This window comes from Metopolophium dirhodum, chromosome 6 (assembly GCF_019925205.1).
Source record: "Metopolophium dirhodum isolate CAU chromosome 6, ASM1992520v1, whole genome shotgun sequence".
Lineage (NCBI taxonomy): Eukaryota > Metazoa > Arthropoda > Insecta > Hemiptera > Aphididae > Metopolophium > Metopolophium dirhodum.
Window position 1 is genome coordinate 8,908,861 of NC_083565.1, and position 26,368 is coordinate 8,935,228.

The 26,368-nt window shown below is 28.1% G+C and overlaps 1 protein-coding gene across 2 annotated transcripts in view; it reads left to right on the top strand.

The window, feature by feature from the left end:
• Positions 1-26,368, top strand: part of LOC132946520 (uncharacterized) — a 58,919-nt gene that overhangs the window by 15,590 nt on the left and 16,961 nt on the right. For both annotated transcript variants that reach the window (XM_061016557.1, XM_061016556.1), the window contains exon 2: positions 18,115-18,240. In XM_061016557.1, coding sequence (XP_060872540.1) covers positions 18,177-18,240 — 64 coding nt within the window. In that variant the 5' untranslated portion in view covers positions 18,115-18,176. The remainder of the gene's footprint in view (positions 1-18,114; positions 18,241-26,368) is intronic.

The following is a 26,368-nucleotide window of genomic DNA, read 5'->3' on the forward strand; positions in this document are numbered from 1 at the left end:
CTTAATATAGATAAAATCGTGTATTTTTTGAATAATTATGACTATTTTTTAGTTATGTTCTCTATTTCTAAATTTTGAACATAGGTGTTATATAAGACGTATAAAGTACTATCTAAATTAAATTTCCAGTTTAGAGATATACTAAATATTGTAGTTTATTGAGCATTTTTCACTACTCCAAAATTTTTTGTTTTTTTTTACCTAAAACCAAAATAAGATAATGAACGCTCAAAGCTCAAAATCTATAATACGAGTACATTTATGGATCGTTTACATTGCATCAATCGATCAAAGTTTAAATTTATTTTACACCACCATACACCACGTTTAACAAAAATAGTGTAGTACCAGCTGAATGTTTATCTATTTGATTCAAAAACAAGCATTAGATAGAATGATTGATTCCATTTCCCTTTGGTAATATGATTTATTATCATGCTTGGATTACACACATTAGCGTGGGCAGCATTATTTGAACTTTTTAAATATACGTGGTATGCATAACAAATAAATTTAGTATTATTTACCTTTGAAATAATCAAAAAACTTTTGTTCAACGTTTATAAATGAGGTTACAAAATGTATTATCAGATCAAAGAATGTACCTAATGATAAAATAACAAACATAAAGGTACTGTATTACGCACAATTATTTTATAAATGCTGTTTTCATCATTAAGTATCTACATTAAGTGTACGTATTGTCAAAATTGTGATGTATCAATATCAAATTTAATTTAGTAAAGAAATCCCACATAATTTGGCATAATAATTCATTATACATCCAATATTTTAGGTCCATTTATTTCGTGGTAAACAATAAATACTGAATACAAATATCTTAAATAGACGGATAATACAATTATATATAATCCCTCTAATCCATTTATATATTTTTATTTTATTATCTATTCTATAGTTACAAGAAATATACAGTGTACAAATAATTATTAAAATCGTCACACAATGTATTATGTGTTTATTACCTATAACTTGAAATATAATACGACATTGTTATAATGCTATCTAAATATACAAGTAAATATTAAAAAGCATAATTATATGTTTAATTGTATATGAAAATATAATGTTTAATATACATAATGTATACTGTACAGCCAGTAATATTAATTATTATTATGTCAGTAAAACCGTAATATAAATAAATAATTTTCATAACAATTATTTTACAAATTCAAATTGTTTATTCAAACGATAAAAATTAAAAAGTAACTTAAAAATAAATAATTTCAATATAAATGTAGGGACACATACAATATAACTATTTTGATATTATTCTAAATCAATAATATGTCAATAGCAAGTTTTTTAAGTTACAATTTTACTCCTTTATCAATAGCACGATATGAACATTTTAATAATGACTTCAAAATTATATTAAATTATGAGTCAAATTAAGGTTCAACTTGCAGCTTTTGTAGATATTATGAAGATATTAGATAACCAAAGAGTGTAGGGTATACTCAGTCAAAACTGTAAGTATAAAATTTACATAGATAACTTAAATAATCATAGTGAAGCATTTCAACGGAATTTAAACAGTTTGTGCAATTTGTTTGGTCAATATCCACTTTAAATAATATATACAATAACATTTTTATATGCAGAAATATACAATTAATATATATTATAATAATACTATGCAAATTATAATATTACATATACATTATACACATATTATATGGTTAGTTCAAGATTCAAGCAAATTGCATTATTGGTTGCTAGTTTAGATCTATGCAGACTCAACCTATAAATATGTATATATTATATTATATATTATAGTATTATACCATTATTTTATGACGGCACGTTGAATTTAGATAAACGTCTTTGTTCTAAACATCGTGTTTTTTATGAATTTATTTACATATCATTTTAAGAAAAAGTATGTATACATAATATAGTAAATATTGTATATTATGTACAGTGTATAGGAAAATCCACTACATTCATAACGAGCATATTTTCTGAATATCCAGTAATGCAGTTTTTTTTTTTAAATTTATATAAACATAGACAGTTTACAATCCGTACATTATATAATATACATATTCCTTATAAGTTATAACTCTTGGCTCAAGAGCCGTTTTAAGATCATAAGAATTAGTATGTACTCAACCGTAATACGTTCAATTGGCCTGTATGGATTTGAAACGTGGCCTATGAGAAAAATCATAAAAACAAAGGCCGAAGGTGTTTGAAAGAAAAGTACTCAGAAAAATATATGGGGCATACTTTGACGCTTATACAAGTGAATGAAGAGAACTACATAACGACGAACTTTAAAACATTTTTTAACGGTCAAGTATGGCAAAGTAGATTTAAAATAAAGGATTGGTGGACTACCTTTTCACTAAAGAGAGACATAAAGTTGGTGGAACCAAACAGCCAATGGATGACAATAGTAGAAGATAAAGACAGATAGCAAATATGTATTAAGTGATATGATTTTAACTTCCTTCTAAAAAGGAAGTAGATGAAGAAAGCATAATATATAAATAAAATTGTAGTTAACAAATATGGTTTAAGACAGGAGAGGGGAAGTCACTAATTTGCGGAACCCTTATGTTCAATTTTATAATATCTAAAACTACTTAAGTAATCAATGATAATAACGCATATTATAGTGAAAAACAATAAAAAGAAGTATTAGACGCAATTTACAATTTATAAATAAGGTGAGTTTCAGAAATTGGATAAGTTTTTTTTCACCGTTGTTTTTCAAGAATCCAGGAATAAGTTACCTTCAATAGAGAAGCAAGTTTATTAATATCACAATACACAAGTAATTTTAGTACTATATCAGAAATTTGAATGATTTAATTTGACGTAAGCAGTGAACATATTGATTAAATGCCATTTATATTAGTGTTTGTGCGCTTTATAGAGTTACAAAGTAATATACCCTGGTATCAAGAGTCCGTAAAATATATATTTCGGATATTAAACACTTCCAAATAAAATCATTGAATCAACTTATACTGATGAAAAATTAAAATGAAAAATGTTTTATTAAGTACTAATTAATTCAAAGAAAATCATTCTAAATAATTGAAGCTTATAATTGATATTGAATACCTGCAGCTGAATTTTCTTTTTGTCTAATTACATCACATTCCTTTTTCCTTAATAAAACTTTTTAAATTTTATTAAAACTAAAATTTTTTCATGCTATTTTCATATTTATTAATTATTAGTTCTTGACGTTCTTGTATACAATAATTTGAACCCTTAAATTTGCTTACGCTTTGAAACTATTATTTATAGTGTTCTTCTACTTAAAATATTAAATTAAAAATAATTTGTAATTATGATGTTCACGCACATTATATGATAGAAAAATAGATAAAAAGCTCTATATTCCGTTTTGTTGTTGGTGATTTTGAAAATTAAATGAACTTTTTTATTGTTATCGCCTCAAACCTTCAAACCTTTTCTTAGTAGTAAAAACATCTTTGTGGTTTTTAAGACCTTTGAAAATAAAAAATAACTAAAAATAACCTATAACTCCGGTAGAAAACTTGAGCTCTCAAATTGGTTTAATTTCGTATTTATCTATTAGAGGTTTATGCTTTAGTTTTAGGTTTTTTTTTTAGAGTTTTTCTGTATAAGTTTAATTAAAAATCACGAAAGTACTATACTTAGCTTTTTTAACGTGGTGTTATGTTATAACTAAAATATACGTGTTTAAAAAAAAAAAACATTTCGATTTAAATACATAATATTATGTAGGCAATTGAGTGTATGAAAATAAAATGGTAGTTGTGTGTAAACAGTTCATCAAGAAGTTATATAATATGTTGCACGATTAAAGATATTATACTGATAACAACTGATAGGTAAAATAATACGAATTTGTGGCCCCTTCCATTATATGTTCAGTTTAGGCTTCCAAATGCATGTTGGACAAATAATGTTCAGCGCTTCTAGCGGAAAATTACGATAACCATTAGTTATTGTCACGGTTGTATACCTACGATCGTGGTTATTGTATATTCAATATTATCGCGATTATTTGATAGATAAAACTTTGATATTCAGATAGAACTTCGTAAACTGTTTGAACTTTTTTTTTTTAACAGGACCGCCAAGTTTAGTTCTATACATGCCTTTTCGTGACTAATCGGGGACTGGGGAGGGCTATTTTTTCTTTCACCAGTTGTGTAAGCAGTATATTATCTTTAACCGTGATATATTATCATAGTTCATTAGTGGAAACATTTAGTTGGTTTAAATTTACAATATTTCAATGATTTTGGTTATTAGGTTGTTTGAATTGATCTATATTACGTTATGGGAAATATCAAAAATTTGATATTCTACACATTGCCCTGTTATTTTTGAGAAATATAAATAATATTTTTAAAAATAGTCTATATTTTCTGGGCATTATATCTGGGATATTTATAGAAAGACCAACTTATCCTATATGAAATTAAAAATAATATATTCATATATTATACAGGGACTTTCATGCAAACAAATATTACGCTTTTGAAATATAAAAATATAATACTATTGAAACTAGAATTATTAGTATTTTGTTTCCAATTTTAGTTTATTACATATTATTGTTAATGCACATACTGTATAGGTGACAGTAGTCGAATGTTTTTGATTCACTACAATTAATATATCGTAATAATGTATTGTCATAAATCTATCATTTTATGATCTTAAAATGTACTAAGTGTGTCTTTCGTTCTGATTACCTACCTACTTAAATATACCTTTTAACCAAACACAACCGTGCACCACAATAACAAAAAAATTCACAGTGTAGTCGACATAATACTCTGACCACCCCATACCTGACGCTCATAACTGAAGTTGGGTATCAACTATAGTTAAATATTATACCTAATATACATTAAAATGTAAAAAAATTTTAACATTATAAATCAAGTGAAAAGTGCCAAAGCTGGTAAATGGATTTGTACATCAAAATTTCTTGGAAGTAATTTTTAACTACCTAATTAAACCTACTACTTATAAAATCATTTTTTCCTTTAGTTTTTACTTAGTTAGGTACCTCTAAAAACACTAGAAATTTACTTCATATTTTATATCTCTGCAAGATCTTGTTCATCGTATAAAATTACCAGGCCATAATATTATGTAATATTTTAGATATTCCCTACTTACGTAGGCCATTCAATATATTATAGATCAGGACATTTTTGAAACTCCTAGTTTTCCAATTTTATACTAACATACATATTTATTGATTAGTATAAATAGGTACCTACAATATTTTACATAGAAATTGTAATCGCCAAATTATGATCAGACCATAATATTGGGTGGGTATCTAACAGAGAATAATATTATAATATTACTGTTTATACACTGAATACACTAGTGTACCACTTTTGCCTATACAAGGCGCCGTCCATCAATTACATGGTTTAGGTTTAGAATTATTTAAATATTCTAATAATCTGTGTGTGTGGTGATCATCTGGTAGCTAGGTATAACGAAAATTGTCAATAAAGTATTGGTTTTTTTTTTATGGATAAGTTATCAGTATTATAAGATGACACTGTAAACTGTGTAATGTGTATCTTTTAGTGTGTTTTATGTGTAATTTTTGGACATTTTTAAATCGTGTGTTATCAATATAATATACCTAATATTGGTATGGTAATATTTACATTATAGTAATAATTACCTAATTAATTTAGTTAAAATATTTTATTAAATATAACTCAAATACAATGTAACCAGAAAATTCTGATTTATATATTTATATATCATATTTTATATTATTATTTTATATTTAATATAATTTTATACTTTCGTAATATAATATTTTATTATATGTATTACGCTGCTAATAATAAAAACATTTTGATGATAAATGCCAAAAAGGTTAGGTCCAGGATGGAATTTTAATATTTTATGTAGCTTTTGAAATAAAACAATGAATTAGTTCAATAAAATTTAGACAAATCTATTAAATATAATGCAACAACCCTGTGAATAATTAAAAATTAGTTTTAAATTAGCCCATTCAAAATGTAGCATTCTTATAAAACTTAATAATTGATATCCGCAAAAAAATTCTATATAAGTTTCCACTTTTTTATATTAGCTATTATAATCTACATAATATATTATCTACAACAGTACTTATCATATTATTTAATTAATATAAGAATACAAAAACATTAATCTTTTCAAATTTTAAAGTTATTATTTGAACATAACTCATTTATACGTTATGTTATTAACACTTTTATGATTGAATTTATCGCTTACCAATAACAATTAATTGAACATACACTTATAATGAATTTATAAGAAAACAATTAATAGACCAACCGAATTAAATACATATTGAGATAACTCATTAAACTTAAAAACTAATTTGATATTATAGAACAGTATTGTTACGATTTATTGAATAATATAAAGTACTATATTACAGTAATTTTCGTAGTTTTAACAATGTAATCAATTTTTCCTCTATTTATCTCTCACATACAACCGAACAAGTAATAATAACAATACTATTATTAAACCATGAAAACCTCTAATAAACACTGTATAAACACGAGTAGTATAAGTAAATTCACACCAATTATTATCTGAACAGTGTTGTATTTAATTGTGTTACTTATGTTCACTCATTGCTTACTATTATTAACGGAAATAAATGTTTATCAAATACAGTTTTGTTTTATTCGTGTGAATTTATTTTCTTTGTTTTAAAACAAAATTGTTTTTGTTCATTATTAAAAGGTGTAAGAAAAATAAGTTTCACATTCAAAGACAGTAATTTACATAAACATTGTTAGTGCAACCTTTTTGGCATTTTCTAATTAAATTTTAAATGTTCACTAAAAAATAATAATATGACAGTATAATATTGAAAAATATACAAAACAATACATTTTAAAAATGTATACAAAGGTATACAAAGGTATATAGATGTGTTTATAATATGGTAATATCGAATGCAACATTTTTGTCGATTATCGCGTTTTAAAAACTAATATTTTATTTCATTCAGTTTTAAAAATGAACAGAGATGAAGTCTTACTAATGCAACAAACCAACGACAATGACGTTTATCAACATATACTACGAGCCTGAGAAAAAATTTACAAGATATATGTGTGATCTTGTTTACAATACACTCGGCTCACTTCGCTAAAATAGGCATGAGTAGAGTTTTAGTTTATAGTGTTATTATACAATTTGAATGCATTTGAATATATTCCGAACAAAATCGATTTACTTCGATGTTGATAAATTGTATATGCCACTGTTAAAAAGTTTAAATGTCAAATTTTTTTCAATTTCATCAAAATTATACCCACACGCGTATCATTAAGTTTTTTTTATAGTTCTCGGTGGATTTTATAGTTGTTGAGTAATTTGAGGAAACTGCAAGGAAATTATTTAAATCATAATTGTATAAAGCATTGTATAAATAAAGCTTCCTGTCTCTAAAGGTGAAACACGGGACTTTTAATCTTTTTTTACTACCCGAAAGTGTTCATAGAAAGAAAAAACAAAACTGTAAAATAACACCATAATTTTGCTCACAACTTAAAATCTACCCACAAATCTGAAAACAGCCTTTATTTTTTGATGTACAAGATCATGCATAATAAAGGTTATGTACCAGTAATGTTACATAATATCATTCTCATAACTCGTATAAGTAAAAATTTGTAATAACATGGTTTTGATATCCTTTTTTTGTCAACAATAATATTTTTTCTGGATAGAATATGTGTACAAGAATGCCGTAAAATATTTTCCATTTGAGATACAAATCTTCAATTTTTTTTTTTATCATTTATTTAATACTTGAATAATATACAATTGTGATCGCGAACAATAGGTTATCCGGAAAGTTTTCAATATTCAACATCACAGATAAGCATAGCACATATTATACACATATTATTATTATTATTTACTCGAGTATACCTAATATGTATTGATATTGGAAAAGTTACATTAAAAATGTGAAAATTCGTTCTTTTTTTTGAATTTCTTATACTTTATATTGATAATTATGCTTCTGTTAATATTACCATCACGTTTATACTTATCAAAGAAATATATATACATATAAATGTACTATAATGTAGATTAAACTTTTATCTACCCCTACTCTTAGAACATAAATTGTCGAAATAATTATATTTCTTATTCGCTTAAAAGATTTTTTTACATTTTAATGCCATCTTTGAACTTTTAGAAACCATCCTGAACATTAAAGGTAAAGTTTAGGTGTACCCATTAATGATTTAATACGTTGCGTGGCTACATACTTTTATCACGCAGGAGTGGTCCATATTTATGTTTCTAGATAAATAAATGAGAAAAAAATAATGCACGTGGTAATTTCCGCTCAAACAATACATTGCTATTCACATTCCAGGCAAAGTTCTTAAAAAAAGATATAATATTAATAATAATACGTAAATTGGAGTTATACCTAAAATAATAACTTTTACAGTATAAAATGACATGATGTTTTCAAAATATTCAATCTTTCAGTGCATTCATTAAGTAGTAATTTATATTGACATACCTGCATCTAGTTATAGAACAATCAGATAATATTATTTTTTATGCGTTAAGGTATGCAACATTTTTCGAGTAGTTTTATGCTAATATTTTATATTAACTGCATTATGACTTATCATTAATTAATGTTATCATAAAACTATGTTTTGATATTATAATAGGTTAAAACGCCTTGGAAAAATTTTAAAGCATAAAGGGGGAGTATTATATGGCATCCTAAATAAATAACTTGACTTGGAAATTATTTTCACAAAGAACACTAATTTTTCAATACACAATAGAAGTAAAATTTGAATTTTTATATAAGATAATGAGTGATGACAATACGATTTAGCATGCAATATAAATGCAAGTAATATTTTTAATTAGCGATGTATGTATAAAAATTAATTATTATTTGTTTTCATTCTGTCGTTAATTTTAATGAAAAAAAATTATAAAAAAAAGAAAAATAACAAAATTTAGATGAGTATAATTTGACATTTTAATATGGATACCAGAACATACCAACATTCAAAGCGACGAAACAGCAGACAAAGCATCCAAACAAATAGCACAAGCAAACCAGGATAAAATACAAATACAAACATACACCGATATCAAAAACCAAATATAAAATATCTCCATATTAGAATGAGAAAAAAAATGGAGAAACAAAATCAAAAACTCAGTGAAACAAAAAGAACAACTGAAAAGTGGCCCTCAAACAGTTCGAACAGAAAAAAAAAACGAATCTATTTTAAACAGACTAAGAATTAGCCACATAAAGATAACACACGGTTTCTTAATGTCTAAAGAAGTAATTTCAATGTAATATGTACCACATGAAGAATCCACATTACAATCAAACATATTTTAAGAGACTGTATCTAATATGAAAACGCAAGAAAAGAAAATTCTTTACCAGAATGCCTCTTTGAAATCCTAGGACCCCAAGCAGAAATGAACAACAAAGTAATACATTTAAAAAAAATCAGATTTATATGAAATGATTTTGTAATATATTTAAAGAACAATATATTGTAATAATTATAAAAAAATTTCAACACACTTTACGCTAATAAACGTTTGTTGTTGAAGCATTGTCAATATTCAATATGAGTAGATTTTTAAAATAAGAATATAAATTTAAAAATTTTAATTAAATTAAATGACTAAGTATGTCTTTTTATTATATAACTATCGGTCGATTGTCCAGTCGGTCAAATGGTATAGTCGGTCGGTTGACTCAGAACCATTACATTATATTATATTACTATAATAGACTTACGATACATTTTATTGAGATTTGAAATGGGGGAAATCGTTTCATTTAAGAATGATTAAATGACAATAAATATCCTTAAACAAAAAAAATTTAACTAATAATAATGAAAAGTAGGTACTCTACTATTTAAAGATAATTGTTAGTAATAATAGTTTTATTCATTTAATCAAAAAGTACGAGGACTTAAGAATTGTAAAAAAATGTGATACAGAATCTCAGTAGATCACAGTAGTCTTTAAATTAACAACAATAATGAATATTCGAGAAAAAGTTTTTTACACAAAGTTTGGTTGATCTAAAATGGTTAAATTAATTTTAAGTTAACTACTGCAATGCTATAAAAGTAATATTCAATTTCATTCATTTTAACTTTATACCTCAAGAAACGAGAATTAATTGATATTTAGACTTTCACCAATTGTATGCTAATTTAGTATATATCTACTACTTTCAAGTTTTAAATGATTTAATGTTGACTACTTAACAAAATTAGACTTTGTCTTAATCTTAAATGATTTGTTGTTGCTTAATTTTCTTTTGTGTTTTGACTCTGTGAAAAGCCACATTCTTGTAAATTGTTTATATGTCATACTAGTTAGAAAATGAAGAGAAACAACAATGATAATAATAATTTCAACATAGCTTATAAAGGAATAAAATTAATAACTGACTGTACAAATTAAATATTAAATTAAAAAGCTAAAATTATAAACTACTAGTTTATAAATTATAAGTTTTAAGTTATAGTTTATAACTAAGGATTTTTCAGAGATATTTACATATTAAAATCGGGAAAAATAATTATTGGTTCTACTGAAAAAAAAAAAAAATCATAATTAGATTGTTTGATTTTCAAAATATTTGTTTAATAATACAATTTAAATTTTTTTTTAGGTACTTCACTAAAGTAAGCGCATCCTTGTGAGTGAAAGAAAATAATAGAAAATAATTATTATTTCAAATGTATTAAGTATAACTTTCCGCAGCAAACTAAATGTAGCATCATTATTTCTTGAAAACTTTAATACACCCTAATAACTTTAATTAGTTAGTTATAATTACCGAACTTAGTTTTGAGTGTCAAGTTCACAATTTTAATATATTTAGAGGTATGTAAAATAGAGTGTTTGTGGTGTTTTTAAATTATTAGTTTCAAACCGTACAAAATACTAAAAATTTAATTTAAAAAGTTCTATTTATTTCTATTTATGATTTTGGAGCTTTTAGGTTTTCTCCTTTAATGGTTGTGCTAAAATAATAATACTAATAATAATAAAATAAATAAAATATTATCAAATAACACAATATAATATAAAATTATACTTGTGACTGTAACCGTTTTGAGTGGTTTTGTGTATTTCCACACCGGCAATTAAATTCGATTAGATTTTATAATCTTTTTTAAGAACCTCAATGGTGTTATGTGAAATTGGTTTCTGTAATTTTCTAGAAGAATTGGTTAATTAAATAAAATAGATAAAATAGATTGTGTGGCCGAAATTAAATTTAGAGAAATTCACCTCTTGTGACCTTTGTGGATTCGTGTGCGGTATTACTTTGCCAACTGATTTTCACTTAAGAACAATAGGCCGTGTCGCCTGTCCGCGGGCTATAAGCGCTTTGTTCCATAGCCAACCTGAGTTGGAAATTGTCCAAAGTGTGCGTTTAGTTTTCACAAAAACAATTCAATTGCATTTCCTGTCACTTGTAGAGGGGAATGAGGGCAAGAGAATTAAGATGGAGACAAAATTAGTATACTTATACCAAGTTAATTCAAAGAACAACATAACATTTTTGTAACACCATAAAAATTATATCCAAATATAGCGGAGAACAGAGAATAACAATAATTTGATTGTTATAGTATGGTACCTAATGGTAAAATATATTGTATATCTGTATACATACATTTTTATTTTCTATTAATTAAACCGCAGCAATAATGGCCAATGGGGGTCATATTTATCGTGTTCAAAATTACATAATATGTCTGATAGATAACAATATACGAGTTATAATGAAAGGCTACTTAAATACTAGCTGGTAATACGTTAATAGGTTAAAGTTATATCTTGTTGAGTAGGTTGGCGGCGATGACGAAGTTGATTGAGGCGAAAATTGAGTTGGGGTCTTGGTTGAGTGATGACGAGAGTCGGAAGCATAGCATATTCTATAGGTACTTTATTTTATAATAATATGTTGGACCATGTTGTTTAAACATCATTTACTTTGACTTCACAGCAGATAAATATAATAATATATTATTATAGATATTTAATGTATATAAATAGGCATAAAGTGTGCAGCTGGAAGTTTTGAGAATTTTTTACTGAAATTACCTACGTATGCAAACAATGTCACATCTTCCAGATACACCTAAAATGCCTTTCTATGTTTATCACTTACAACTTTAGTCAACAGGTGTTAAACATGTGCGTACAGTAAAAGTCCAAGCGTGAAATGAATAAATGAAGTGTGCTTGTCACGTCAAGAGATGTCTAATTGCATTTGTACAGACTAAGGGATTACTTGATCTACCGTTGTAATCTCAGTTTCAGGAAACGTAAAATGTTATAAAAAACGATCAGAAGATTAGTCCACTTACACGATAGGTACCTACCTACTCATAGAATAATTTTTACAAACTTATTTCATATTCGGTGTACACGTTGTTTAGTTAAAAAAATAGTAGTTATTTTTCAGAATTACTTTCTATTTTCATAAAATGTGTATTACTAATATTTACATAATTTGAGTACGATTAACAATTTTTTGACTGGGCTGAACGTGCGTCAAGATCGTTTTTTCAGTTCATTCTAATATTATCTTAACAGTTATAGTTGGGTTATTGCTTTTAAAACGACCACAATAAGTAAATCACGTACATAATCGAAATTATTATTACTTATATCCAAAATAATATTATTTTATAACGATATGCGGATAGTTTTAATTGTACATAAATATTTTCAACTACCTATTATATAATAGAAAAGTTTATAAATACATATTTTAATCGATAAGTTAAAAGTAAAATGCTCAAACAACATAATATGATTGAATGAACCCTGAAGTCACGTGGAGTAAAAATGTTCGTGTGATGCGTTGAAAAGTTTCGCTGTCGTTGGCGATTAACACGCCACGCATGAATGAAAACCTACACAAATAAAATAGTGCAATTTATTCTTACGCGTGAATTTTGTATTTGTACATTTTTATTTCAGGCAGAACGTGTACGCGTACTAGAAAGTAGAAAACATTTAACGAACGCATATCCATTAAAGCATAATAGTATAATAGTAAAATGTAAAACTTTACGGTGTGAACATATTCCACTCAAAATGAGTTGGATGAATGAGTCATACTTTAAATAAAATGTTAAATACTGCAGCAAAAAATACCTGCAATGTCAATATAATATTTTCGTATCGGACAAATAATAATGTATTTGACATTTTCAAATAAAACCCATACGTTTTAGGCAGATTGTGCATTTATTGATTAAAATAAATAACCAACGTTTTTTTTCCATATTATGTCATTTTTGTGGAAGTTGCCCTCCCGCCTCACAAAACTTTGTCCGATCGGTTTGAAAATTTTTTCTTAAAACTAATTGAAAAATACCAATACGGAGGGCGACGTAGGCTCCCAATTTCCAAAAATGTTACAATAATATTGTTTGACTGCAACAATTAAAATAAATATTAAATAATAATTTGTAGAAAAACATCATTGGCCCATCTTTCGAATTGCAAAAAGTTTATAGAGAGCTAGGAAAAAAAAATTAAAATTCACTAAAATAAAAAAAATGTATTTGTAAATATTCTGAAAACTAATTTGTAATTAACTATTTGCAATCTATTTTCCAAGTTTGGGCACATTATGTTTCGAATCGATCGGTAATGCCGGAGGGTCAACTTTACGGTCATTATTATGTCAACGCTTCTATAATAATGTCTCTGCCGTCGAGGTCTATTTTTGTTCTTACTTATTCAAAGCAATTACTTGAAATATGCAAATCTGACATTATAAAAATAAATACATTTTCTGTTATCCTCAATAGGACATTACGTTTAGTCATTTAAACGCATACTCATATAATATAGTTTATACGTTTTAATAATGTATAACTGTACCGTACTAACTTGCTCAATATTCATAATATAACAAGCCCACAAGGTAGTGCAGTGTTGTCAGCAACAGTAATAACATCATAATATAATTGGATTCATGGGCGGGCGATATTGACTGACAACATAATTAATAATACGACAAAAATAAAAACTGATTATAATTTAAAATTGTTGGAATATATTTTGTTCCAGTATTTTCTTTTTCTAGATGTCATGATTTGCAGTAACAAGCAACATTTTATTTGAGTTCAATCGGTTATCGTCACTCTACAAAAAGTGCTGATATTGTAGTAGTTTAGTAGACCACTGGAACGGGTGTGCTTAGGGATAGCTGAAAACACTGATATAACATTCGGTATGAATCTGAAAAAAAAGCCATCGAACAGCAGGCCGATCTAGGTTTATTTATAGATGTAAACTTTTTGGTTATACAGAGAGAACAATTGCATTCTTCGCCGTTTGCGCAGTGCTTCTTACACGCCGCTGGGAAATTCGAAAAATAACTCATATTATGTACAATCAATATATTTATTTTAAACCTATGGATGTGATGCACGAAACGCAAGAAATTTTTTATCACGCATCATAATGTATATAACATTGTATAGTGCACAGTTGTACGCTCAACAGGACAATAGCTCCCTACAGGATCCAAAAGTAGAAAAAAAAATATCTCGCCGATCGATATAACTACCGTCGTGTTAACTTTATCCAAATCAAACAGACTAGACGTATTATAGGTATACCAATACTAAGAAGAACAAACATATTACTACGTTGAATATCGTATATAATATATTAAACAGAATAATAACGCTATAAATACAGTGTCAGACAAAACGTATTACCGACGGGATATTATATTAAATATTAATATTGACTACAAAACACCGTCGGACACATGCAGGTTCGAGCATTCACAATCGGAAATATTACGAAATTCACTAAAGAATATTTTACATAAGTGATAGGTATGATAGACAACACGAATATAGGCATAAGATATTATGTGTATTATATTGAGTATTGTCGTATTGATGCTCTATTGCTCTAATCGGGTCCATAAACACTCAATTTACTATCTATATATATATTACAAAGGTATGTTGTTATGTTAAAAATTTAAAAACGCATAGAATATTACGAAAGTTGGTTCCAACATCAAGTACCTAGCAGATTAATAGTTTGACGATTTCAAATTATTTACAATCTAGTTTACTATATTTAATTATTAAGAGGACGTCACGCGGGCATTTGTATTTTCGTCTTACAAACGTAGGTACAACGCGGCAAATTGCACGGTCACAATGACACATTTTACTTCGTAATTTCTAAAAAAAGAGTGCATTTACCTTTATAATAGTAAAAATTACCATTTTTAAACTGTACGTTTTTAACTTAGGTACTTACTTATAAATAATAATATCAATAAAATCCTCCAAGACGACCTAGATAATATTCTTACCTTTAAATTTTATAGGATATAAATTCACTCAAGTTTTAGAAATTACAGAGTAAAATATACTATTGTGAACGTAACATTTTCCATGTTGTACGTTTGTAAGTGTAGTTTAAACTACTTAAGAAGACTTACAATGATAGTTTTATAATATTTAGGTAACCTGTTTTTTTTTAAATTTATATATTTAAAATGTTTAACTTGATATAAATAGTTTTAATTTTAGTATAGAATCAATCACATCGTGTTTTAGAAGTATAGTCTATACCAAAAATAGTACCTACAATTACAATCGTGATATTTTTTAATAGTCTTATTGTTAGAATTTGGACTATCGAGAAAATTACCTCAGCCAATCATTTTTTATAGTCAAATCAAGTTTATAAAAATGTATGAACATTTTGAATTTAACTGCTTAAATCATGGTGCATTATATTTATTATTCGTGTAACAGATTTCAAATGTATTTTGTGTAACGTAATTGTAATTTTGTATATTATTATGTATACATATAATATTTAGTAATTATTACTTCTTGGTAAAATGTCAAATAATCTAAAGTTGAACCCAGTTCATCGAAGTATTGGAACTTATTTTAATATTATATATCATAAGTTTTGGAAATTTTAAATCATTTATTTAAGAACTTTAAATTTGAAAAACGATTTTAATAACTTTGTTCTGTTCAAAAACGTTGGCGATAGTTTATCATTTTCTTTTAAATTTAAAATAAAAAGAGCATCACTTTTTGCAAAAGTCATATTTATTATATATTAATTATATTATAAAGCATGGCTATACCTACGCATATAATATATAATAAAACGGATGAAATCACACAAAACTTTTAAACAACATTCGAAATTGAATCTCCAACTCGGGATTAACTATTTAATGCAATTTCAATTTCCTCGCGAATTCAGACCGACGCCATTGTTTAACCGCCTTAATGATATCAATGTCAAATTTCGATGAGTTAATTAAACTTAAATATAAATTACAGACGCGTATTAATTAGGTAGTAAAATTATTTACATCCCACTGACCATGTTAAGTTATCTGATTATATTTTTAGTATAGTGCAAGTGTTTACGTTTTTATGTCCATACTGTATTTATATTTTATTTATGTATAACCATAAAGTGCAAACATATAAAATATTTATTTTTTTTAATTCATCCGAGATTGAATAAAATATCGAAGTTCAAAAGTTGAAATCTATAAAATATTAAGACTCTATTAGGGCCTGCAGTTGCAAAGTTCGTTGGTACCTTTCGCACCGCTTAAAGCTTAAGAATTGTATCGGATCAAATCCCTGTAAAAATCAAAACCAAACTCCGTACATAAATAACTACGTGTGATTTTCGTAGCAATTTGTTTTCCGTCTGAACACCTCTGTTCGTGGTTTCGATATAAGCTACGCTGGAAATCGGCACTCGTCAAATTCTGTAGCTAAATACACCGTACAATTGATATTGTTCAATTTACTGTTTCCGAAAACCTTTGTTCTATTATATTATTATAATAGAGATTTTTACTAAAACCTATTGGAAACACATTAATAATTGAAGCGGGTTTATAATGTTTTGCTGTAGCTAGCAGTTCAAACGTCACGTACAGATTCTATCATTATTTTGTAACACAGATTTACATCGAACTCTCTATTCCACACTTTTTCACAATCGTGCCCATACGCGAGTGCAGTATTTTTTAATTATTATTAATTTATTAGTCATTCATAGAGTGATTCATTACTATACAATTATTATTATGGTTACGTTAAAACTAAATTACCATGGTATTTATTCGAATCGAGTTCATAATTCCAAATCGATTTTATTGTAGTTAATTACTACTTGCTTTAAGTTCAAAGTGGATTTTAATGTTAGTCTTTATCTGGTATATGAGAGTGTGCTTAAGTGCACTAAAATCGATTTGCATGTAATTACTGGAGCAAATATAACGTTATGTTGTAATCAACATTCAACAAAATATAATATTAATTATATAACGACGAGAAGTTAATAATGATACGTAAATTATTAATTCGGCTGATAAATAGTTAATTTATTATAGCTGATTTAAATTTGAAATAATATATGTATTTAATACGATATCTAACGTAGTTGGGTAGTAATTATTATTAATAAGACAACTGCTGTTGTTTCTTACCTATTTCTATATTTCATTGAAACTAAATATGGTTTTGTTTATTTCTTGTATCCTAAAAAATGTTTAATACTGTTTGCGTTTGCTTAAATAAAACGTCTTATTAGATCGAAGTCGTAAATGTAGGTAGGTATCTCTATCGAGTCCTAACCTAACATTTATTTTTACTACGCACTGAATGACATTCTAGTACTTAAACTCATATTCCAATCAATATACGGGCCGGAATAAAATACGGAAAGACATAAAATACCACGGTTTATATGCATTTCGGGCAACACCAGTGGGATAGTCCCTGCGCACATCAGAAGACGTGTCTCATCAGCTGTTAATAAAACTCCTTGTGTGCACTAGAGACCGGAAACCGTGATCGTAAAAATCTAAAACCCACCACTATAATACATATATTGGCTGAGCGAATAAATTCGAGAACACTATTGTCGGATAAAATAAAATCCTTGTAAATATAAGATTTTATTTTTTCAAGACTACAAAAGGTTTGTTTACTTTTGCAGATGACGCTGAGCTGGAAGATTGGACGCAGTATTTTTCCAACAATATACAATGCCACGTAACCATGAAGCCCTTACCGTTCATGATCCATGTACTGCTGATACTGATATTCATAACCGTAAATAATTGTACGTCAACCGTATTCCATTTTAAATGAACAACGATATTATGATCACGCAAACTTCATATTATATCATACGCTATAATTTACATATTATAGTAACGATTATAATATTATAGTAAGATAAAAATAGAAACGCCGTAGTTTGCCTTAGCTACTCGCTGTAAAAAGTTTTTTTTTTTCTTATACATGATTATTATATTATATCGCGCAATATAGTTCACGATAACTTAACCTAGGCACATCATTTTAAATCATAAATTTAGATTTGCGTTCCAGACATCTACCGAGGATTGTGATCGGTAGTTCCGAAATGTCTTAAATGGATTTCGGTTGTGATTTTTATTTGAGTATTTTATAGCTTTCAAAAATAATTTGTTAAAGTTTTTAACTATTGTAAACAAACTCAAATAAAATATTAGGACTATGTTTCGTCAAAACTTTTGTATTCAAACTATTTAAAATTAATACCTACCAATTTAACTTTGGTTTTTATACGTTGCATTTCACATTTTTTTTGTACTATTATTATACCTGGGTATTAAACTGTCGTAAATGTTATAAGTGATATTCCATTCAAAAAATAGGACAGGAAAATTATGTTTTATAAGTTTATAAGTATCCCAGTGGGAACCAATTCAGAATTCAGATGAAGTCATATATTATTATAATGCATAATGCAACCTTCCACATCTTCTATACTACTGTGGTATAGGTTATAGGTATAGGTTATATACTACATATTGTATGCTGTACATGAATATAATATGACAATATATTTATAATTATTAAAAATACATTTACAACACGTATTTCAGGACTCCATTTCGTATAAAGTCTTCAATTTATTATATTAGTTAATATTTTGTCCTAAAAAAGAATATCTTATAATAATTAAAATCGGAAATTTGTATTTAACCCGCTTCATTTTAATTCATAAATCATAAAATGTAGATATTACAGCAGTACTTATACCACTATCTGATGTTGTAATATATTAATTAATCTGTAGGTACCACATAATATAATGTTTTTGAATAAATATCAGTGACTTATTTATGTTGGCTTAAATTGTAATGTCGGAATACATAATTTATCGTATTTGTGGTTAAGAATAATATATACGTTTCTTTGTTATACAATTATTATTTAAGTTTTTTTGATTCATTGAATGTACTTTTCAAATCCTCGAGGAAAACAGTAGAATTACGTGTGCGTAAATAATATCCGGTCTTAAAAGTTTAATTTCTATTTAAATATTTAACATGAAACTAAAAACTCGACTCGACGAGTCGCATAGGTATAACTCGGTTATATTTGTTTTAATTTGCCGTAAGTCGTAGCAATCACATTTACCGTTAAATATAAATATATAACAATAGTTTTGCACTTATAATATAATAGTAAAAATGTACTTATTATTGTGTATTTAGAACGTATACACGAACGGTCTTAATAACTACATACAATCTGCATATTATTATTGTACAGATGATGTCGATTGAAAAATATTTCAACAAAACTACGGGATCGCAAAGTTGATGCCTACAACAGAGGTCGTATATAGGCGTGCGTACCGATGCTGCATATATGTACCAATGTTTTGGTTAGGTATACCCTACCTACCTGCCCCGATAGTTTCGAAAACGATATTGCCGCTGTCCGCTCTTAACGATAATTTATACGCCGCGTATACCGGAAGAGCGTACGGTGGTGGTAGCGGTTGGTTTTGCTGTTGGCTAGGTATACGTACAATAACTTTCCCATTCCCCCCGGTTCTTCCAATTTCTGTAACTGTTATTGCAAAATAACCACCACCTTCATATTTGTTGCCGAGTTCCATACGGCCTCCCCTATTCTTGCGAATTGAAATCCGACCGGTAAATTTCCCATTAGATATGCATTACACTACTACCACAGTAACGGGAATCCCGTGAATATTTTATCAGTAAACCGATAAAAGCAAAGATAAATAGAACGGAACGAGAGACACAGGGAAACAACAGCAAAAATAACCCGACTGGAGCGGCCACGGAAAATGTTTAGTACGTAATGTTTTTTTCATTATTAAATTTCAAGATTAAAAAAAAAAAAAAATCTTATTAATCTTATATAGCCTAAAAGTGAAGAACTGCTGATACCATAGTTACACAATGATCCCGCTGAAATATTTAGATCATTCTTTCGGATTTTACCGTTTTACCATGTATTATGAAAATAATCCTCTCCATCGCATCTACTATAAAGTCCTTTTATTACACAGTATTTTATATTCGGTCAAAGAGATATCAAGTCAGCTAGATCATCTAGCCTAGATGTCTATTTTTAGCAACACATTTTCCTTCGTGCTTTTCTCGCGGACGCCCGTGGTGATTCGACTGTTCAAGAATGACTTACACGTTTATTGATTATTATTATCTATCGTCTGAGCTTTTAATAAGATCGGTGTACAGAATATATTATGATATTATAATATAATATCAGTATGCAAAAACTAAAATATTAGGTATGTTGTATGATAAGAATTGTTTAATATTATCTCAAAAGTGGCAACAAAATATTTATAATAATAATATTAACAAAATAATAATGTACTAACTAGTGAAAACTTGAGAATAAACCTCAAACCAAAGTTTTATTGAAGTTGTAAAGTCAAAATAATAGTTACGTTAAAAAAAAAAGTTTGTACGGCCCAGACTAGTCTTGATAATTAAGATTGAAATTAAAATCTTATTCTTCCAAAAAAATCAAAAGTGCAAGAGACTTTGGTTATAACAAAGATAGATGAGTATATAAATGTAAAATTTAATTTCTTTAAACAATGTAATCAGACAAAGCAACAGGAACAAGTATAATTAGTATACATTTATAAATAAAAATAATAAAGTTTTCTATTTTTCTTGAATTACCTACAATGCATAAAATAAAACTTATTTAAAAAATGAACCAATGAGATGATTTCGAGTTTGATTACATTTTCAACATTAAACTGAAACTTGCTGAGTTTAACATATTGTTTAAAACGTATTCAGCTTAATTTGGGAATGACCCAAATATTGGACTGTCTAGAACATATACAAAATTGGCCACAAATCACAATGCATCTTATAATTATAAATAACTTACAATAATTTAAAGGATAAGTACTGATGTTCCTGAAAATAATTCCAGCCTAGATATTAGTAAAAAATAAGAATGTTAAAATAATGAAAAATGTATTACTTGTTTTAAAAGAAGAGTTGTTATCTATTTTTATCTATAGTAAAAAAATGTTTGCGCGATTCATATAAAAATGAAAAAGGAATTTATATAGAAAAAGTCGATGCACTAAATACTTATACTCTTTTAAATCATTCAATTTAATTCACATCCAAAAAAAGCCTTACAAGACCTATTAATTGTGTGATGTTTAGACATTTTTTTTTTGGCATCGTGTGGTTATTCTCTAATTTCCTGTTACAATAATTAAATTAAATATAACAATACAATATAATACATTGATCATAGATTTAGTATATTATTTAGTTTATAATTATTATAAAATATAAAAATACGTTCATGCAAAGTGTCCTGAAAGATAGAACCACTGTGCTGTTTAAAAAAGAATTAATATAATTTGTACTTCAAAAATCCATGAAAAAATAATTTGCTGTAAATAAATTTAATAATTAATTATTTGTTGTGTTTAATTAATTCATAATAGATAATAATAAAAAATAAATTTTTTTTTAACTTTCTGTTACAATATAATTAATAATTATTAAATAAAATATAATAATAAAAAATTCATTGATGTAATACATTACGTAATTTATTTTTATAAATATCATATAACTTATTCTAAATTCTAATAAATAAATTTAAAAATTATACACAATAAAAGATTTGTAATATCCACATTTTACAAAGAGCTTAATTATACCATTTAAGTCATAATATTTCCGTATGCATAGTCAACTGGCTCTTTTAAAAAAAAAAAAACAAAGTTACTGCCTCATTGCAGATATCCTAGGACAATAGGCTCTTTGCAAAACAACTAAATTCTAAAATGACCTACGACATATTATACTTATATCATAATCTATGTGAATTTTTAAAAACATCTAATTATCTTATAAAATATATATTTTCGAAAATGTCTATAGTTTTATGAATAATGAGTGACTTGTTAAATCAATCATCCTGTACACCTCCGCCGATATAAGTATTGTCTAAAGCGTTTTGTCTCGCGTGGTTCTATTTACGCAAAAACATTTCCGGCGTCGTTCTCAACTACGAGCTACCGTGTGACGTTTTGATGAATCGACGAGCGTTAGTTTTTGTTTTTTTTTTTTTTTGCATCATCGCAAAAAAAAGCACTGTAAAACTCCATAACGACACTATAGGTACTACCAACGGTCTTTGAAAACGAACGGCGCAAAGGGCGTCAATAAGATTTCGACGGAAAATCCTTTTTGCTCGATGAAGGTGTTCACGAAAATCGGACTTCTCTCGAACCATTTCACGAAAGTCAGACGTGGTATTTATATTACTTATATGAACTGAAATATGCGTTGTCAAGTGAATCTACTACGAGTTTCTGCCACACACCAATACACTATCCATAAAACGCTTTATATTCATCAAATCAAACATGTATTGGTACGGTACTAATATACTATAACTAATTAACTTATAATAACAAATAAAGTATAGTATAATTTTTACCCCATACAATATTATATTATCAGGTGATATTTTAACTACGGGAATACATACTTCATGCGATTGTATATAGCTCCGAGCCTCGAGAGTGGAAAGGATATCGCGACCGCGGGGTTGAGGGTAGGATAATATTATGTCCGAATACCTTATATACTGTATGCGTATAGTATTACATAGGTATTAATGGATTCGACCCACCGCTGACTCTTATACAGTCGTATGCACTTACCGAGGGACGTATCCGACCCGACGAAAGCACATACACAAGCACGCGTAATTGATAATATATACTGGAGCATTTTTAATAGTCTGTGGTGGTCCTGAGTGCATCGCAGATAACGCCGTTACTATTATCACGATTATTATATACTGTTACTATATTATTATACCTACCCATAGAGTATAGAATATCGTTTAACGACAACGTTGGATTTTCGCAGCCCGAAGCCGGACGCGCCGCGGTAGAACGATTTGAATGATACCGACGGTCGCCTGGCATAACCAGCACCAGGTATATACAATATACCTAAATATTTTATTATACCGCGGTAATGGGATACGTGTGAACGGAAACGCGTGTGAAAACACAAGGGACCGCCGCCGCCGCCACTATTCTTGCCCGTTGTAGTGGCGTGTCGTCATTGTGACCGTGGTAGGTGCACACAGACACGCACACAATGATGACAACATGTCGTCGCATTATCGTGCAAAACGAACGGGCGGACGGATGGCGCGCCGCACACAATGTTAAAGACCATGATTGATGACGTTCAACCGGAAAGCTCCAATGACAAATGACCGTGGCAGAAATTACAGAATGCCCTGGCGACGACGGGGACGGGGTCAGGTCTTGCTCCTGTGTAATACCGCGGCCGTCGTGTCACCTTGTCCGCCTGCACAGATCGTCGCGTCCGCCGTGCACACTTGGAGCGGTATATAATATTAGGTATATGTGAGATTTCGCGGCAGACGTCACGGGATTTGGCCGGACGATATAATACGGTGCGGGGAGAAAAAAAATAATAATTAATATCCTCTCTCCCGGACGAGTGTGCGGTTAACGACGGCACTCCTCGCGCGATTAACGAATAAAATAATTGCTCGAACGCTATACTCGTACAGAGCCGCGTTAAAGTTTCACAATGCGTTTTCTGCGTGTTGTGTGTGTGTGTGTGTGTGTGTGTGTGTGTGTGTGTGTGTGTGTGTGTGTGTGTGTGTGTGTGTGTCTGCGCGCGCCTGTATTTAAGCGACAGATAGAAAACGCGTTAAAGGAAAAGCGATCAGACCATCAAGCGAGGTGTGCGAGTTTCTATACGTTCCTTATATATAATACTACGCAGGTGGGTACGAAATGTCTGCCAAGAAGGTTTACCGTTTTAAGGCTTATAATGGAGTTGCCCTTCTGCCGTCTCAGATTAGTAAATCTCTACAAATTGTCCCGTTGTACTATATCGATCAACTTAACGCTGGTTGTAAAGGAACCTATATAGTCATTATATTATTAAAAGATTTTTGTTTGAAAATCAATCTCTTAAATTGACCATAATAACACACCGTAATTTCACTATATATATATATATATATATAATATATATGTATAATATACCAAAAAAAGGAACTCAAGAAATACTTTTTAAATTACAACGGAATATAGGTACCTAAAATCGTTTAAGGAAAAATCATTATTTTACATTCCAATATGGCAATATCCAATTTCGTCAAAGTTTTAACTTCAAACAATTAAAAAAAAAAATGTTGATACATATTTTGATACATTTTAACTGGTGTAAGAACAAATTAAAATACGTACGTCGTACAACCTAATATTACTTTAAAAATTTTTTACGAAAAAAACAATGTTGTCAACATTAATCGAAAAAAAAAATCGGTAAACTCACTCTGCTTTTCATTGGTTTTTGAATGTACATCGTTATTGAGTGAGCCACAGTAATATGTGTGTTTCATTTGAATTCAATGATAAGCTATTGCATATAAAAAAGTAAAAATTTGAGCACATGTCAGCCTCTATTTCTAGAATATTTAAAACTTATCATGCCATTAGTAATCTATATAATAAAAATGAAATGCTGTCCGTCGTTGGTAACCACATCACTTGAAAACAGTCGGACCGATTTGTCTCATTTTTTTTTTAAATGTTCGCAATTATAGTCCGAATGAGATTCTTACGAAAAGAAAAATTATAAAAGTTGCCCACGAAGAAGGGTTTTAAAATTTACGATGTAAATTGAAAATTGTTTATGCCATTTACATATTACAGATTATAACAGTAATAGAAGATAGAAGTACCTATTTATTTGTATATGAATGGTTGTCATTGGAAACTCGGACAGATTAGGCAAAAACATGCATCAGATCGAAGCGTTTATGGGACAGAATGATGAAATTATATCTTAAAACAAATAATGAGAGTTGAATGTATGTTTTGTAACATATATTCTCAAAACTACTTGACCAATTTTGTAAAAATTTCAAACCGTTCTTACTTCTTTAGTGATATCAGGAAAGTTTAGAGAGTATAGTTTAAGTCACGTTCGATTTAAACCAAGTGTTATATTATATCCAATCCACCACAGGCAAATGGTCGACATCGGTCGAATTAGTTTACAAGCTGAGGTACACCACCGCTGATTTACACACGAATTGAGGTACAGTAAACCCGTGATAAACCTTTTAGCACTATATTTGACCTATATTTTTTTATTTTTTCACGTGCGAAGTTGGGTTATACAGCTGAAAATGGACGTTGGTTCATTCAGAGTTGATGGACTCGATAACCACGAGACAGTTTTCAATAAAAATTAAATCAATAGACCCCTTGAGGTTTGAAGGGTGTTTATAGCTTATTTCTTAAAACCCCTATAGCTAAAGGGTAGCTCACGCATGAATTTTTTTCAACTCGCGAAATTTTTTTCGTTTATTAAATGATTGCCATTGGTTTACGTATTATATATTTAATACGATTATATGACTACCTAGAAGAAATATAACATAATATAATTTTTTACATAATAGATCAATTATAAAAAGTTAGATTTTAGGCAAGGACAGCTAGTTAATAATAATTATATTACGTAACTATAGTAATAGCGTTGTCATTCATTTTTAACTTTTTAGTCAACGATATTATATAACTATATAAGTGAATATTATTAAAAACGTATAACGTACAACTGTACAATGGTGTGATATAAAATACATAAACTTGATAAATATTAGATTGAAAATTTAATTTTAGAGAAAATAATAATATACATACGTAGTACAAAAAATTTCAAGTTTCTGCGATTAATATAAATATAATATAATGCATATTTGAATTTCAATAAAATAACTAAAATCGTTAGTTTTTATTTAAATATACTAGGTACTATACTACTATTGCACATATATGTATTTTCGATATTTTTAAA